Below are 18,827 nucleotides of genomic sequence, written 5' to 3'. Positions count from 1 at the left end.
AAATGATTGGCCTTCAGAGTGATGCTGCTTGGAGCTTGTACAGCTCCTGTGACCACGGTTCAATCCTGAACTCCTTTTGCACATTTTCCCTGTGACCACTTGAGCTCCCTCTGTGTGCTCTGGTTTCCTCCCATATCCCAAAGACTGGGGGATTGGTAGGTGAATTAGCCACTGTAAATTGTCCATGGTGTGTATTGTGAGGTAGAATCTGCAGGGAGTTGATGGAAATATGGGGAGAATAAAATGGTATTAGTATAGGATTAATGTTGTGGGTCTTTGGTAGTCAGCATGCGCTTATTGGTTGAAGGACCTGCATGTGGTTGCATTAAATTTTAAAAAATAACAATTTTATTTACAGCACTGTACACCCGTGCCACCCAATTACACCCAAATTAACCTACGACCCCAAATGTTTCGGAGGGTGGGAGAAAACCATAGCAGCTGGGGAGAACTCCACACAGATACAAGGATAACATACAAACTCCTTACAGACAGTGCCGGATTGGACCCTGGGTCGTTGGCGCTATAATGCTATGCTAACCATATATAACCTTCAATCTCTATGAAAGAGAAGGAAATTGGAAAGATTGTTAGAAGAGCTATCGGCTGAAGTTCTTGGTGACGATAAAGCAAAATATAAAAATGAGAGATGCACAGATCATCAGAATCTGAGGAACACAGGCATGTTATGCCTAGGTTGCCATGTGAAAATTATCCTCAGGGATTCCTGCATTTTCGGAGATCCTAATTCAAAAACGATAAAAAGGCAAAATTAGTATCCTCAGGTTCAACTTTATTGGGTTGTATAACTGTAGCGGGTTAGAGAATTAAGGGAGTGGGAAGGCCATGGAAAAATTTGAAAACAAGAATGAGAATTTTAACATCAACGAGTTGCCTAATTATATTTTCCTTTACAGTGGCTGAGTCGGTGGCATCAGTTAATAACCACAAATAAAATAGCTCTTTATCCAATTAAGCGAATGCTTTAGTTTTTAAAAATGTACATTAAATTATCTGATACTTAGATGAACTTATTTTGGTAAATGATCTATAACTGAAGGGTGGTTTATTGAAAGGCTATGAAGTCATGCCTGAGTGTGCATCAGTGATGCATCAGTGGTCACTAATTACACAGTCTTCAGAACTACTTGTACAGTATCTTCTGCTACTTGTTCATTTAGAGCAAAGGTTCCAGTATTATGCAATTTTCACCAATGCTACACAAACCTAAGCCATTTATACATAATTGGCAAATATTTAAGGATGGAGAAAATGGGTGATTTTAAGAATTTAATTTGATTTTGAAATTTTCCCACAAGCAGAAACGACGACTTCTTGGAGCCCTCAGCCTGGATGACTTGCTTTTATTTCCCTTCCGTGGGCTTTGCTGTTGGAACTGCACAATCTTCTTGGTTCTTAATCCTCCAAAATATTCCATCTGGAATTTAAATTTGAGGTGGGGGAAGGTTGAGCTTAAGGAGGAGATTTTTGAAGAAGTGTTGTCTTAAATTTAATTGGGTCTGGTTGTCTAAGTATAGTAGGGTGAAGATTATTCCATGCCTTAATTGTGCAGTGGAAGAATGAATTGCTGTCCACGTCTGTCCTGGAAGATGGCTCTACAAATTGGGTTGTGTGCCCTCGTCTGCTCCGAGCAGGCTTGGGTTCGGTGAAGAATTGGTCATCTATATCGAGCTGGCAGGTTAGCATTTTGTAAAAACAGGTCAGGCGGTGTGCTTCATGTCTGTCTTGGAGAGGTCTCCACTTTAACAAATCCAGGAGTTTTGTAACATTCGCTTCTCTTCCTTATGTATTTGTGACAAATTGTGAATAGAGATTGAGGGTTATACACGATTAGCATAGCGGATAGCATAATCCTATTATAGCGCTAATGACCCGGGTTTGTTGTCCATCTCTGGACTTCTTCGATGGTAATAGAGTTTTTGTTTGTGCATGGATCCCATGCAGCTACTGCGTATTCCAAGTGTGGTCTGATGAGGGCGAGGTACAACTTCTTCCTGACAGAAGTTGAACAATGATGGAAGTTGCATTTAGGACTCCTATTGCCTTCACCGTTGTATAATGCGTCTGATCATTCCAATGCAGATGCCAAGATATTTGGTCTGTTTGTCTTCCACAGATGGGACAGAATGCGCTAGGTGGAGTGAGCAGGTAGGTGATATATGAGATGTGTGCTCTTTTTACTGTTTTCGCTGGGCTTCTTGATGTATAGATTCAGGGTTCACGTTACAATCCAGGAAATTCTATCTGCCCTCTGAGTATTCACGAGGGAGTCCAAAGAGTTAGTGGGGATGTTGCAATTCCCCCTCTTACCCATCCCCCCCCCACCCCAAAGAAAAGCTGGAGCATGTTTTTGAATCTTTTCCCCTGTCCACCTGGTAATCACACCCCATGACAGAATTCAGAACAGAGTTTAGGGAGTCTGATGTTGGCCTGCAAATAACATTGAAGTTGCCAATGCCTACTGGTCCCTTGGAAGACAAGACTGCAGAATTAATAATGCGAATGACAAAAATGGTAGAAATTCTCATTGATTATTTTGCATCCATCTTCATGGTAGAATACACTATAATAAAAGTAGGGAGATTTTGATGCCTCTTTACAGGATGCAGAGAGAACTGTGCTAGGAGAATTGTGAACCGTTTTGCTCTCTATATTTGGGGAAGGATGAGCTGGCATTGGAGGCACTGCAGAGAATACACACTATGTTGGTTCCTGCAGTGAAAGATTTGATAATTCAGGAAAATTTGAGCAGGTTGGGCCTATAGCCCTTTTGGAGTATAAAGAACAGGATATGATTATATTGAAACCTATGATTTGGAGGGGTGAACAAGAAAATCCACACATGTTGGGTTCTGGTGCAGTACTGTAGAAACTCAGCAGGTTACTCCCCATCTATAGGAAGTAAAAGGCGGTCAACAGTTTGGGCCTGATCCCTTCATCGGAAGTGTCCAAAAATCAGACAGTTAGAAGGAGGGGAAGAGGCTAACAGGTGAGTTGTAGGAAGGTAAAAGAAAGAAGCTAAAAAGTGATAGGGGAGAGGGCAGAGGGTTAAGAATTATAACTCTCTGAAAGGGGAATGGTGATGCAAGCTCAGTGCTCAGTGCCATAGCCCTCCTTCTGCCTCTTCTATCCTTTTGAAGCTGCAACAGCTGTACTAACCATTAAAAACAGCATGCAATTGGCAGAGCTAAATGATCACACAACCAAAAATTCAGATCAATCCTTCCGCATCAAATCTTAAATGGATAATAACAGGTAACAAGTGGGGGAGGAAGGTCCCTGAACTCAACAATCGCAGACCCCAAGCATATGAGTGCAAAAGACAAGCTTCAAGCATTTGCTAACATTTTCATCAAATGGATGATCCATCTGGACTTTGTCCTGAGGTCCCCAGAGCCCTGTCTTCATTAAACCCAATGAAGTCCAAGCAATATCAAGGAGTCACTGAAACTTCTGCATAGAAAATGAGCAAGGGACGAGAGAAACCCTGGCCATGGTGCTTAATAACTGCTCCCCAGAAGCAATTGAGCCTTTACCCAAACTGTTCCAGCAAAATTGCAACTCCAACATTTAATCGATGATGTGGAGAAATGCACTTGACTCTAAGATCGTCGGATTCTATTGCTTAACTCCATGTGGAAAAAGATTATATTTCCACGTCCGCAAACAGCGGGACAAACTCAATCTGGCTAAATATTATCTTGCCGATCATCTGTGAGCAAGAGAAAGTATCGACAATGGTGCTAATCAGCAACATTCAACATTTGCTCATGTGTTTCATTTAAGTTTGTTCTGGGATTGTTGCTAAAAATTTCACTGCAGCCTTGGTTCAAACATAGATAAGGTGATTGAATTCTCGAGGTGGGGCTAGTTGAGGGTAATCGCCTTTAACCTCAGAGCAACATTTGACAGTGATTGGCAGGAAGGTGTATGATGAGCCAAAATTACTGGCTGCATCACAGTTTGTTTTGGGGACACCAATACCCCTGACGGTATAGCTCTGCAAAAGGTAGCGGGCACAGCCCAGGACATCACAAGCAAAACCCTCCCCACCATCAAGAACATCAACAGGGAATACGGCCATTGGAGATGACCAGCAATCATCAAGGATCCACACCATCATACTCTGTTCTCACTGCTGCCATCAGGAAAGAGGTATCAGTGCCACAAGACTCGCTCCAACTGGTTCAGGAACAGCGGCTGCCCCTCCATCATCAGACTCCTCCTCAACAAACTAAATCAGGGACTCATTTAAGGACTCCTACTTTTGCACTTTGATATTTTTTTCTCTCTGTATCACACAGTTTGTTTATATTTCATTATCTGTTGACATGTGTACATTGAGTACAGTTTTTTGGTACTACCAATAAGTGCTTATTCTGTCTCACCCACAGGAAGAAGAATCTCAGGGTTGAATGCGATGTTGTGAATGTACTCTTGACAATAAATCTGAAACCTGAAATCTGACCTGTCCTTGGCATTTTGCTTTCATTCAGTAAATTGGATGGGTTTCTCTAACACCGTGATTGAAGTAAAAACAAAGCTGGAGAAGCTCAGCAGATCAAGCAACATACTTTGAGTAGCAAAGATAAAGATACATAACCAATGTTTCTGGAACATGACTAAGTAGCAGGTGATGCAGTATGAATCGATGGTATAATAGGATGTTGTAGAGTGAGGGGAGAGTGAAGGGTTTCCTTCATACACTGCAATGCTAAAGGATTTGTACCAGGCAAGTATTGCATTTCAAAAAAAAGGGACATTGTTAAGCAGCAGAGCCCATTTAAAAGCACCCTACAGGGACAGTGGTGATCATAACAAGACAAAAAATCTCATGAGAATATAATAAAATGAAGCAGGAAAAGGCCAAATCAGAGACTCATTTAGGACTCTTGTACTTTTATTTATTTTTTTCTCTCAGTCAGTTTACTTATATATTATTATTTGTTTACATGTATGTTGTGTACAGTTTTTTTGTACTACCAATATGATTCTGCCTCGCCTGCAGGAAAAAGAAGCTCAGGGTTATATGTGAATTCATGTAACTCTGACAATATATCTGTAATCTGAATCTGAATCTGAAAACTGGCAAAGAAACATCTTCCTCGTCACCACCTAGTATGCACCCAATATTTCATTGCTCCCGTATGTTGAACAATACTTGGTAAAAGCAATGATTGCAGTAAGGGGATGAAATGGACTAAGTGGGGCTCCCCTGACAATCTCCTAGAGCATATAAAAAATCAGTGAACCGGTGCGGACTCGAAAGGCCAACATGGCCTGTTTCCGCTCCGTAAATGGTTATATGGTTATATCAGGACCACTACGTCTGACCAAACGAGATAGCTGACATCTATAGAGCAGCTGACGTGCTGGGTCTGTGACTGATGAGATGAGCAATTGACGGATGTCTCCATTTGACCTTGTCCTCACCAGTTTACCCATGGAAGATACAAGGATCAATTTCAGCTATCGCCAGGAGCAACGTCTTTGTTTTAGAGACAAATGTCTGGTGCTCCAGTTATGAGCTAAATGCCAATCTAAAGTCACCAAAAATGGGGCTTATTTATTTTAAGAAAGCGATCACTGTGGCATTCGTGACATCGAACCCAACATATGACACACCCAGACAACTGCCAGATAATTAACAGTGATGGCACATGAGGTTCAAGTTTTTTTTCAAGGTAACCTTTGGCTAATGAATATCCTGGCAGAGATACTGTAACCCATAGATACTGTACCAATGGCACTGCATGGTACCAATCCCATATGATCGGTGCTGTCAATGATGGGATGAATGGACAGCACAGTAGTTCATGGAATCCTTCCTGTGCTCAGAACCAGATGAAGTCTTAAATTTAAATCTATGTGTTAGACGCTAATTACGCATAAACAGATGCGGATGTGATTTCTAGTGTATGGTGTTTATTTGCACCGAGGGCATCCTCCATCAGGTTGCGGGATATCGACACTGGGATGAACTGATAGATTCAGAACAGATCTGGCAGCTCGAAGCAAGACCTTTATGAAACCCTGTGGATCATAAATAGTGGCAGAAATCTGTTCCTCCACAAGCCTCATTGACTAACATCCTTCCTCCCCCATTAGTAATGAGGCATAGGTCAACCTTGCAGTAATGAGTGCAGAGGGGATGCCAGAAGCAGGGCTGGGTAGACTTAACATAAAGGTGCCACATCCGGTCAAAACCTACTCAAGGACGATTTGAGATGAGCAATCGACTCTGGACTGGGCAATGATGAACAACCCCTGGAAATTAATTAAAAAGTCCCTGAGAAATCGTAACCTCATTCACTTTCTTCCGGTTGTGCGTCTGCTGCTGGACCAGGTTATTTTTCACCGTGAGGCAATCCAGATCTATGAAGTGCTCATGTGTGATAACACACAAGGCTCTTTGTCTTGTTATGATCACCACTGTCCCTGTAGGGTGCTTTTAAATGGGCTCTGCTGCTTAACAATGTCCCCTTTTCTTGAAATGCAATACTTGCCTGGTACAAATCCTTTAGCATTGCAGTGTATGAAGGAAACCCTTCACTCTCCCCTCACTCTGGGGTATAACATCCTGTTATACCATCGATTCATACTGCATCACCTGCTACATTGTCATGTTCCAGAAACATTGGTTATGTATCTTTATCTTTGCTACTCAAAGTATGTTGCTTGATCTGCTGAGTTTCTCCAGCTTTGTTTTTACTTCAATCACGGTGTCTGCAGATGTTCATGTTTTGCTATCAGGCATTTACCTGTGAGTGAAACCATGGACAACACAATAGTGCAACAATGCCAACCACTGCCTCACAGCTCAGCGCCTCAGGCTCAATCCTGACCTCTGATGAGGTGTGTGGGGATCTTTAACATTCTCCCTGTGACTGTGTGGGCTTCCTCCAGATGCTCTGGTTTCCTTCTATATTCCACAAACCTTTTGGCAGGTAGGGTACGAATGAGTGATTGAATCCAGGGGAGACTGGGGGGAATCTGAGGTTAATAAAGAGGATTAGCATAGGATTAGTGCCCAATCCATCTGTCAGAACAGAGAATTAATGGGCTGAAGGGCTTGTTTCTGTGCTATATAACTGACACCATGACACAGAGTTGTACTTAAAGCAATATGAAGAAGATAAATGGGGAGGATTATCAAGGCTTTGAACTTCAGAAAGATCCATTCCTGCTCTGACCTCTTTTATTGTTAAATTCAGCCTACAAACTGTTCTTCCCACACATTGTTTTCTAGGTGTGTGTCTTCTCCATTGTGAAAGTAAAGCAGCCACTGACAGGAGAACAGGAGTAAGTAGAAACAGCTGCTAAGGCCAGGAGAGCCTGCTGGCTATAGACAAAATTCACAACCTCTCTGGCCACAGAGCCTAATTGATCTGTCATGGCCAGGAGGCATATCTCCATGTGCGTTATTTTAAGTCAAAGCCTTTTAAATCATCAATGTACAAAGAATAACATGCTAACTTGCATTGGCAAGTAGTGTCTTGTTGCAGAACGAGTGTGCACGGTAAGCAAATTGAAAGCATGAAGTTAGTCCTCAGTGTGACGGAAACCCTTGGTAGCAGGTACCTATTATTTGTGAAGTTTATCGCTGTAAATTCTGAACTTTTTCATTGAATCGTTGGATTGTAACAGCAGAGAAAGAGGCCATTCAGCTCATTGTCTCTGTTCAGGTTTTCATTTCAGTTAGCTCATCATGCTCTTTCCCACTGTGGCGATAATAACCACCACTACAGCCGCACTCCTACTGGCCTACTGCAGGGGGCAACCAATGTACCTGCAGGTAATTCACCTGGGAGGCTGGCCCCACCTTGCTGACTGTCAATCACCGGCCCATATAAAGACTCGAGCCGGCCCTTTCCTAAACCAGTCAGGCACGTAGAACCGGAGGATATACACTTTCTACTTTAAGCTGATTAAAGCCTGTTGTGCAGTCTTTCAAGTTTTGTGTTGTTTGCTGCGCCACGGCGCACCACACCCACAAACCTGTAAAATGATTCCTTCTCGAGCCACAATCTGTTTCTGTCACCTCTCCCAACAATCCCAACAGCAATTCTATACTTAAAATCCTCTTTGAACCTTTAAATTTGTACACCATAGTCCTTTGGCGTTATTACATCTAAACCACCTCTATCAAACCTTCTTTCCGGCAAATAGTTGGAATCAAATTCTCTGAATGGTGAACACAAGTAGGATACCTCTCTGGTGCCCCCCACCTCCAGACATTTTGGAAAGGAATACCAAATGAAACATCCACCTCACAACCTTCAGAAACATCTTAGATAAGGTAGACAGTCAGCATCTTTTTTTCCCCAAGGTGGGCAAGTTTTTTTTAAACACAGAGAATTGTGGGTGCCTGGAATGCATTGCCAGGGGTGGTGGTGGAGGCTGGAAAAATAGGAGTATTAAAGAGACAGACCCATGGATAAAAGAAAAATAGAGGGTTGTGCGGTGGGGAGAGTTTTGGTTTTTTTGGTTGGTATTTATGGGTCGGCACAATATTGTGGGCTGAAGGGCCTGCACTGTGACGCGATGTTATATCTTCACTGGTGTATCAGGAAATCATGTATCTACTTAATGGTAGTGCAAAAAAATAGTACTTAAGAGAAGATACGTACACATGCAAACTCACTAACTGTGCAATTCAGAAAATAAATATTCAATAATAAATCAGAATCAAGTTTATGGTCATGAAACTTGTTGCTTTGTGGCAGCAGTATTGTGCAGAACAATGTAGAAAATTACTATACAGTTTCAATAAATACAAGATTTATACAATAACTAGTACAAAAAAAGGAGCAAGGTGGTGTCTAGAGGTTTATTATCTGTTCAGAAATCTGATGGCGGAGAGGAAGAAGCTGCTTTGTATCGTCGAGTGGGTGTCTTCAGGCTCCTGTACATCCTTCCTGATGATAGCAGTGAGAAAAGGGGAAGGCCTGAGTGGAGAGAGCTCTTGATGATAGAAGGTGCTTTCCTGAGGCACTGGCTCATAAAGATGTCCCTAATGAAGGAAAGACTGATGGACCTGGCTGAGTTTATAACCCACTGAAGTCTGTTCTAGTCCTGTGCATTGGCATCTCCCTTGAGTTCCCTTGGCTTCCCCTTCCTGAAGTCCACAATCACTTCCATGGTTTCACAAAGAGTGGAAGGTTGTTGTTGTGACACCACTCAACATGCTGATCTGTCACTCCTTGTGGTGGTACACCACTGGCCTACTGCAGGGGGAAACCTCACTACCTGCAGAAGAGCATGGGGACAAGACAACACCTGGCCAGCTGTCAATCAGCCAACCTGAATGGACCAAGCCCCACCCGGTCGGGTGTAAATCACCCTCTGGGATATAAGCCTGAGCTGGCCCCTCGAAGTCACTCCCAAAGTTTACAGCTCACTGGCTCTGTGGAAGTTTACGTCAAGTAAAGCCTGTCATACAATCTTTGGGGTTTTGTGTGTTTGCTTCTGACCGACAGCGCACCACACTCCTTCGCACTTCCTCATTGCCGTCTATGATACTGCTGACCACTGTCTGTCATTGGTAAATATGTCGATGTCATTTGAATTGTGCCACACAGTCAGGGTGCAGAGAGAGTAGAACAGTGGGCTAAGCACGCATCCTTGAGGTGCAAAGAGGAGATGCTGTTACTGATCTGCATTGATTGTGGTCTCCTGATGATGAGGTCAGGGATCCAGTTACATTGGGAGGTGCAGAGGCTCGTGTTTCGAAGCTTGCTGACTGGTACTGAAGGGATGATGGTGTTGAAAGCTGTCGTCAATGAAAAACAGCCTGATGTAGATATTGCTGTTGTCCTGGTGATCCAGGGCTGAGTGGAGAGCCAGTGAGGTGGCATCTGCTGTGAAATGATTGTGCCAAATTGCAGTAGTTGCTTTGGAATGAGTTAATTCTGGCCTTGACCAACCTCTCAAAGCATTTCATTATGGTAGATGTGAGTGCTATTGGGTGTTAGTCAGGGAGGCAGCTCACCCTGCTCTTCTTGTACACTGGTACCATTGATATCATTTTGAAGTAGGTGGCAAACTCTGACTGCAGCAGTGAGAGACTGAAACACTCCAACTCGTTGGTTGGCAGAGATTTTCTGTACCCTGTCAGGTACACCATCAAGGCCTGATACCTTGCGAGGGTTCACCCTCTTGAAAGATGTTCTGGTGTTGGCTTCTGAAACAGATAATGTGCAAAGTATTGTGTAGGATGACCCTGTCATTTCCACCTAAAATTTGAGCGATATCCTTTGAATAGGACAATCCCCTCCCTGCCCCAAATCTGGCACTTACTGCTGACCCATGGATGCTGTGAAAAGCAAATCACAAATATTTTAATACCAAATTACCCTGCTAATTTTATTAGTATATTTTAAAATATACCACTATCTACTCCTGTTGCAGGTCGTTTAAAGCATGTGCAGAGCCGACAGCAGTTGGACTGGGTGGATGGACCCCTACGGAGGAGTGCTGGGACTACATTGATAGCTAACAGGGGTGGTGGTACACCACCAGCCTACCGCAGGGGGCAACCTCTGTACCTGAAGAAGTGTAAGGGGACAGGACAACACCTGGCCGGTTGCCAATCAGTCAGCCCTACCCAGTTGGATGTCAATCACCCTTCGGGATATAAGCCTGTGCTGGCCTCCTGAGGCCTCAAACTGAGTTGCTGCAGCCACAGCCAGCCTGGCTCTGTGGAGGTTTTTGTGGATATAAGCCTGTTGTTCAGTCTTTACCTTGTGTGTGTCTGATTCTGTCTAACAGCGCACCACAACAGGATATGTGCAAGATTGCATCGGAGCCAGCGGGAAGATGGCAGCAGAGTTGATTTTAGATCTGGCATATAAGACAATCTGATTTTAAGGCCACATTTTTAAATTTAGAGGATCGTCCTGTATGTTGGCATTTACGGTAAGAGTTGGTAAATAAGTCTCTGATTGAGTTTTTTGTTTAGAAGTCTGATGATGGAGGGGTAGCAACTCTTCCTAGACTTGGAGGTGCGAGTCCTGTGGCATCTATACCACTTTCCTGATGGCACCAGCGAGAACAGAGTGTATGCTGGGTAGTGTGGATCCTTGATAATTGGTAATGCTCTCTGATAGCAGTGTTCCATGTAGATTTTATCAATAATGGGAACAATAATAATCTGAGATGTATAAATTATTACAAAGTAAATGGTCTAAGTCAAATATTCATGTTAAGAATGAAATGGGAAACTGATTTGAATAGGAAGATAGATGAAAATTAATTGATGTAAAGAGAATATGACTAAGGTTATAAATGTAAGGTACAGATTAACACAGTATAATTTTTTACATCAATTATACCTAACCCCTCAAAAATTAAAGAGATTTAATTTAATATCTTCAGATTTATGTTTTAGATAAGGTAAAGAGTTATGTACATTTTTTCATTTGACTTGGATCTGCCTTAAAGTTAAGATCTTTTGGATACAAGTTAAATTATTTTTGGAAAAAGTATTTAAAGTTAAACTTCCATTTGTTTAGCCTTGGCTGATTGGCTATTACCTGGAAATCTGATTCAGTTTTGGGAATGCAAAGATGGCACACTGAAATGAAATCTTGTATCCCTCTTGAAAAGATAACATATAATTCAAGGAATAAGTACATTTTTTTGTAAAAGTATGGCGCCCCTATTTGAAAATTCTTGATGTGAAGATTTGAGCTCTCAATCCGTTTCGGTGAGATATCTTGGTTTCACAGCCGAGTAGTTGAATTATATATAAAATTGATGATCTCCTTTTCTTCTTTCTTTCTTAGTGGGTAGATACAAGGGAAGTAGGGTGGATATTAATGGGGAGGGAGAGGGAGGTTGGGGTTTGTTTTGTTATTATCCACAAATATTTTTCTGTATACAAGTTTTATTGTAATTGATGTTATTGTAGTTTAAATATTTTAAAATAAAATATTGAAAAAAAAAGTTGGGACAGTTTTGCCTGTGATGTCCTGGCCTACGTCAATGACCTTTTCTAGGGTTTTCAGCTCAGAGGTATTGGTGTTTCCCCCCCAACACCCCCCCCCCCCCCCATACCAGACTGTGATGCAGCCGGTTAGAAGACTTTCCAGCACAAATTTCCAGTAGAAATTTGCCAGGGTTTCTGATGTCATACCAAACCTCCACAAACTCCTGAGGAAGTAGAGGCACTGATGTGCTTTCTTCACGATGACATTGGTGTGTCGGGTCCAAGAAAGATCCATTGAAATAGTGACTCCCAAGAACTTAAAAAATTTGCTCTTCCTCTCCACCTCTCATCCCTCAATGATCACTGGATTTCCCTTCCTGAAGTCAACAATCAGCTCCTTAGTTTTGGTGACATTGAGTGCAAGGTTGATTTTTAGTAACTATCGACTACCTTTTCTCTCTCACTCCCTACAACAACTGACGTATCTTCAAACAAGAATTGACAGCAGTAGAAATATATCGAAATAAATTTGCTTCAATAAATTGTTTTCTTCATTCTGCAAATTAAATCAGCATAATTCCTAACACTCAAATATTGCTGGCATCACGTGATTCCATTCACATTTCCTGTACAAATTACACCAAGAATAAATGAATTACTTTGGATTTCATTAATAGTAATTAAAATCTTTACAATAATTTAAAAACCAAAATGATAACTTCTAAATCGTAAAGTGCATGATTATATGAGTGTGTATCTCCACTCCATCCTCAACATTCATTGGAGCGACTTCATCCCTAACATCGAAATACTCGAGATGGCAGAGGCCGACAGCATCGAATCCACGCTGCTGAAGATCCAACTGCGCTGGGTAGGTCACGTCTCCAGAATGGAGGACCATGGCCTTCCCAAGTTCGTGTTATATGGCGAGCTCTCCACTGGCCACCGTGTCAGAGGTGCACAAAAGAAGAGGTACAAGGACTGCCTAAAGGTGCCTGCCACATTGACCACTGCCAGTGGGCTGATCTCGCCTCAAACCGTGCATCTTGGCGCCTCACAGTTCGGTGGGCAGCAACCTCCTTTGAAGAAGACAAAAGACAAAGGAGGAAAAACCCAACACCCAACCCCAACCAACCAATTTTCCCTTGCAACCGCTGCAACCGTGTCTGCCTGTCCCGCATCGGACTTGTCAGCCACAAACGAGCCTGCAGCTGACGTGGACATTACCCCTCCATAAATCTTTGTCCGCGAAGCCAAGCCAAAGAAGAAAGAAGATATACACCCTATATTTCCTGCCAGTGCTGGGCCATTCATGCTTTCTACTTGCCAAAGGCCTTTGAGCAAACTTTGGGTTTAGTTTCAGCATGTACATCATTGTGAAGTTAACCTACGATAACCTCACTGGAAAACCATCTGCAAGGATGGTACATTACAACGATGAATACCATCATTTTTCAGGATGTGCGGGGAGAGAGACCATAAAGTGTCTGAAAATGTATTTGACAGCCCACTAGTTTTGGTCTAACTGTCTGTCAAACTCATCAACATATCTTCTTTATATTCAGAGATATTAAAACAAAGTCATGAAAGAAATTCAAAATGATCCAAAAATTAAGTTTGAAAGACCAACATTTAAATACACTTAACTACAGTAATTTTAAAAATCAACTTAAATGTAATTTAATGTTGTTAGCCATGTCTCTGCTTTAAAGTGAAGGATCACATTGTTTTTGTCATTCACGTTCACACCATTCCATTAGCTGCTCTATCATGCATTCTAATTTTGTTGACTAATCCCTTATTAAAGATCTCCTGAGAAGCATTCTTTATCCTTTTTTGGACAACACTGAAAAACGAACATATTTTTCAAACCAATTCCCCCTTCATAAATCTGTGTTGACTCTGCACAAGGCAATTATTATTTTTCAAGTGGTTTGTCGCCAATTTCTTAAAATTTGGTTCCAGTGTTTTCCCCACTACTGATGTTAAGCTAACTGGTTTGCAGTTCTCAGCTTTGTTTCACCATTTCTTCTTAAATAGTGGAGCTACATTTACTAACTTCCAATTCATGGAAGTTCAATTCTAGAACTCTGGAAGATGACGACCACTAATCCTTATCCCCAAAGGCACCCTCTTCAAAGCACTTGAAGACAACACTGAACAATGAAGAATTTGCTGCCTGAACACTTTTGGCTGCATTTTATGGATTTTGGGCTGCTTATCTCGAAAATCACTTTAAGATTTTCCTATCACATCCTGGTTTTTAGAAATAACCTTTTTTTCTGATTTCCTGTTATATTTTAAGCCTAATTCGAGCATACAAAACCATAAAGTGCAACATGAAACCCATTTTCTGCATTCGCGCTTGGAATTTTTCCCTGCTGATCTTGGTGCAGTCAGTGACAAACGTGGTGAAAGGTTTCACCGGGACATTGCGACCATGGAAAAGCAGTATCAGGACAACTGGAATTCATCAATGTTGGCCAACTATTGTTGGACACTGACAGGAGAGGCATCAGATGTTGAGTACAAATGAAAATCAATGGCAAAATATTTTTAGGTCAGATGAACTAATGCTATGTGTCAGCGTCAATATGTGATTAAATATGCTAAATGAATTAAAAGTTAATTTAATGTGTCTCAAATTTCCTACGTGATAGAGCAAATCTGAAATGATCTTTGTGTTCAGCTTCATCTTGTCTATCATAATCCCCTTTCTTTTCAAGAAGCAAACCTTTTGGAAAAAAAAATGTTGTCCAGTGTAATCAGTTCCTGCGAATTTATTACCTTTAAAACCCATTAATTTCTCTAATTTTAATCCCACTATTTCTATTATCAATCAATTCATCATCAATTTTTATCTGAGTGAGACATGTCATTGGAAAGTAAGGGATACATTCATTTTGCTTCCCAATTTATTCAAATAATTGTTTCAGAAATGGCTGTACATCAGGCACTGAGGAACATTACTGACAACCAATGGACATTAGAATATTGTCTGTGATTAACTAACATATCTGTGAAATGTGCTATTGAAAAAACTTCCCCAGACAACTTTAGCTTCATGCGAAAGTGATATTATTTTAGTGATATGGTTAAATTAGTAATATAAATTCAGAACTAGCCTGACTCCAGAAAGAAGCAATGCAAGACTCTCTGGAGAACAATGGACCAGACTGCTTCAATTCAACTGCTTAACATGCCATAATTTGAACCAGTGGACTTTCCAGACTTATCCAAAATTTATTTATATGATGAGAGAGCACATATCTGTAGCTGACACTTGCCATCAATTTGATTTACCAAGACTGCACATCTGCAGTCAAGGATATTCAGAACTCTCTCATTGTTTGAAAAACAGAGCTCTCTCTATATATAGCATTAATGGAGTTCAGCCTTCAACCCATTCTTCTACAAAGGTTCTCTGACTTTTGTCTGCAGTATAAATGCACCCTTCATGACGTGGTACACCGCCATGAATTCCATTTGTCGGCAAAATAAGACATTCTGTAATCTCCTTGGATTAAACTGTCAATTAAGTAGCAATTTCGACCTCATCAGTGGCAATTTTGTGCAAGAGACGCCCACCAAAAATAGTCCGACTTTTTCAAAAGCTCTTTGTCAGCAAGCAAAAGCAGATTTTCATTTCTGTCACTGAGTGGATTTGCAGTATATTTCATATTATGACAATGGATGAGATTAATCTCTACTCTTCCATTTTCTGTAGCTGAGCACATTCCTGATATTAAACCATAAACTTACCTTACTGGCACCAGGGAGCAAATGCAATTTGACATATGGATCAGCAAGTCCATTGTGGTCCATTGACTTGAGGCCCTTTGGGGAGGGGGGGGGAAAAAGTGAGGATACATTGTCATTACTGCTGGCCAATTAATGCAATTATTTGTCAATGAACAATTATTGACCCAAAACAACTTCTTCTCTTGTATCACTGCAAAGGATATGCCTGATTGTGCGGTTCTTAGCAATCAACCAAAAGTAAGCTCAAATATATAAGTTTAATCACGGAAATTGCTTTCCAATTCAATTACACTATATCAAAATTAAGCAGATTGCAGAACATCAGTCAATTCAGATGTTCCAAATAAAACTCAACTACAAAGGACATAAATAAAAAGCAGATGAGGAAAGAATATTATTATAATTCTCATTTGAACTCAACATTTTCTTATATTTGTAGTGGCAGATTTTCAGAAACATTAATTAAAACATCAAACCCAAATTGGATGCTCCATAATGAAAGAATTATTAACACATTTGACAAAGGAAAAAACAGACGATTTCCCAATTTAACAGAGAAACACAACCCTAATAGCGGTCTTTGAGAAATCATGAATACCAGATTCTGGGTGATTGATGACCAAAAGTACTCCTTAAAACTAGAATTCAAAGTAATTATTAGCAATACCTTATCTGATTGGACAATATCTTAAGAACCTCACTGTTACCTGTGCAGTCACTTGTTTAGGTGTCCAAGAAGAGCGGAGTGAGTTGCCTCAATGACTATCACCCAGTAGCACTCACATCGACTGTGTTGAAATGCTTTGAGAGGTTGGTCATGGCCAGAATTAACACGTACCTAAGCAAAGGACTGGATCCACTGCAACTCGGCCATCATCACAGTATTTCCACAGTAGACGCAGTATCACTGGCTCTCCACTCAGCTCTGGATCACCTGGACAACAGCAACATGAACATCTGGCTACTCTTTATCAACTACAGCTCAGTTTATAATACCATTATCTCCTCAGTACTGGTCAACAAGCTCCAAACCCTGGGCCTCTGCACCCACTCTGCAACTGAATCCTTGACTTATTCATCGGAAGACCATAGTCAGTACAAATCAAAAGCACAGAGGTGCACTTTAAGGATCCATGCTTAGCCCACTGCTCTTCTCACTCTATAGGATTGTGTGGGTAGGCATAAATCAAATGGCATTTACAAATTTATCAATGGCACCACAGTTGTCGGCAGAGTCATGGACCAACAATGAGGAAGTGTACAGGAGTGAGATAGATCAGCTAGATGAGTGACAACAACAATCTTATGCTCAACATTAGCAAAACTAAGGAACTGATTATACACCTCAGGAGGGGGGGGGATCAGGAGAACACAAACCAATCGTCATCGAAGGGGTCAGCAGTGGAAAGAATTAAGAACTTCAAGTTCCTGGGTGTCAACATCTACGACAATCTGTCCTGGGGCCATCATGTCGATGCAATCATGAAGAAGGCTCACCGATGGCTATACTTCATGAGGAGTTTGAGGAGATCTTGTATTTCACCAAAGATTCTTCCAGGTCTCCCATGGAGAGCATTCTGACTGGTGCGGAGGTGCCAATGCACTGGACAGCAAAAGATGACAAGAGTCGTGACACGTCCAGTGCCAACGTGGGCATCGACCTTCACTCCATCGAGGACATGTACAATAGGGGGAGTCTTAAGCAAGCAGCCTCGACACTCAAGAACCCCCGCCACCCAGGGCATGCCTTCTTCACACTGCCACTATCAGGAAGGAGGTACAGGAGCCTGAAGACGAGCCCCCAGCAGCACAAGGACAGCTTCTGCCCCAATGCCATCGGATTTCTGAATGGACTACAGACACTACCTCACTTTCTCTTCTTTTTGCACTAATTTTTTTTTTAATTTATAGCAATATTTGTGCCTGGTGGTGCTCCTGCAAAACAAGCAAATTTGGCGACATGCTCAGGACAATAAATTCTGAAATTCTCATAACAACAAACATTTAATCTGATCCTATTGTGCAATGAATTTAAATTTCTCCTGGAAAATGTTAACGAGACAGAGCAAAAGGACAAACTTTTATTCCATTTGTAAGGAGGTCTTCTATTTCATATAGTTAGAAATTTATGGCAGGGACCACTCAGCCACTAACTGTCCTGCCTTTAAAAAAGATTATGCCCCATCCAAAATGCATGAAAATTGTCATATATATTGTGCAATGAACATACAGGGTGAACCAAAATTCTTACTTGCTGCCGCTAAAAAAAATGCCAGAAACAACTAAAACAGGTACAATAGTATACTTAATTTAAATTTAGATTCAACTTTATTGTCATTGTGCCAAGCACAGATACAAAGCTGATGAGATGAAATTAGCATCTAACTAGAAGTACGAAGAATAGTGCTATATACAAGTAACTGCGAATGAAAGCAAGCCCTCCAGCAAAGAAGCAAGTATAAAAATACTGACAGTGCAATATGGATGCAAATTGAATTAAAAAAGATAAAATAAATACAAGAAAATAGTTGGATAATAAATATACTAGTGCAAAAAAAAGTGACTTAGCAATAGGGCAGACAGTCCTTCTGTGGGGACAGAGCAATCCCTGATTCACGTAATAAGTGGGGGGGGGGGGGGGAGGGGGGGAGGATTCAAGAGCCTGATAACTGTTGGATGCAATGAAAGAAACTTGGTGAATGAAAATGAACTGATGGTGACTTTTGCAGCAGTCGGGGAGGGGGTGTAAACTAAAAATCAGCTGAGGTTTTCTGGTTCTGATTGATCGATCGAGAGGTGAAGGTGCTTGGATGTTAGGCAAGAATTGCTCACGTACATTTGGAATAGAGAGAGGAAACTGCCAGTGTTAATTGAAGGGGCTGAGATGAAGAAGTTGAGCAGCTGTGAGGAAATGACAAAAAGCTGCATAAGAGTGGTGAAGAGGTGAGAATGTTTCTTTCCTGAAGCAGACAAACATGAAGGTCATTCATGTCAATATATAGCAAAAACAATACAAGCCCTGAAAATTACAATTGCCTTTGAAGACAGAAAATTTTAACTTATTCCATTTCAATTACAGCAACAAAATAAATGCTATCAATTCTCATTTTGAATA

General features: G+C 41.3%; 1 protein-coding gene across 1 annotated transcript in view; it reads right to left on the bottom strand.

Annotated features, from left to right (window-relative positions):
- The window catches only part of LOC138749173 (double C2-like domain-containing protein beta), a 210,317-nt gene that overhangs the window by 109,184 nt on the left and 82,306 nt on the right, over positions 1–18,827 (bottom strand). The window contains exon 3 of the mRNA XM_069910187.1: positions 15,713–15,787. Within this exon, the coding sequence (XP_069766288.1) occupies positions 15,713–15,787 (75 nt within the window). The remainder of the gene's footprint in view (positions 1–15,712; positions 15,788–18,827) is intronic.

This window comes from Narcine bancroftii, chromosome 14 (assembly GCF_036971445.1).
Source record: "Narcine bancroftii isolate sNarBan1 chromosome 14, sNarBan1.hap1, whole genome shotgun sequence".
NCBI classification, from domain to species: domain Eukaryota; kingdom Metazoa; phylum Chordata; class Chondrichthyes; order Torpediniformes; family Narcinidae; genus Narcine; species Narcine bancroftii.
The sequence above is the reverse complement of the archived record's forward strand: the minus strand, read 5'-3'. Positions and strand labels throughout refer to the sequence as shown.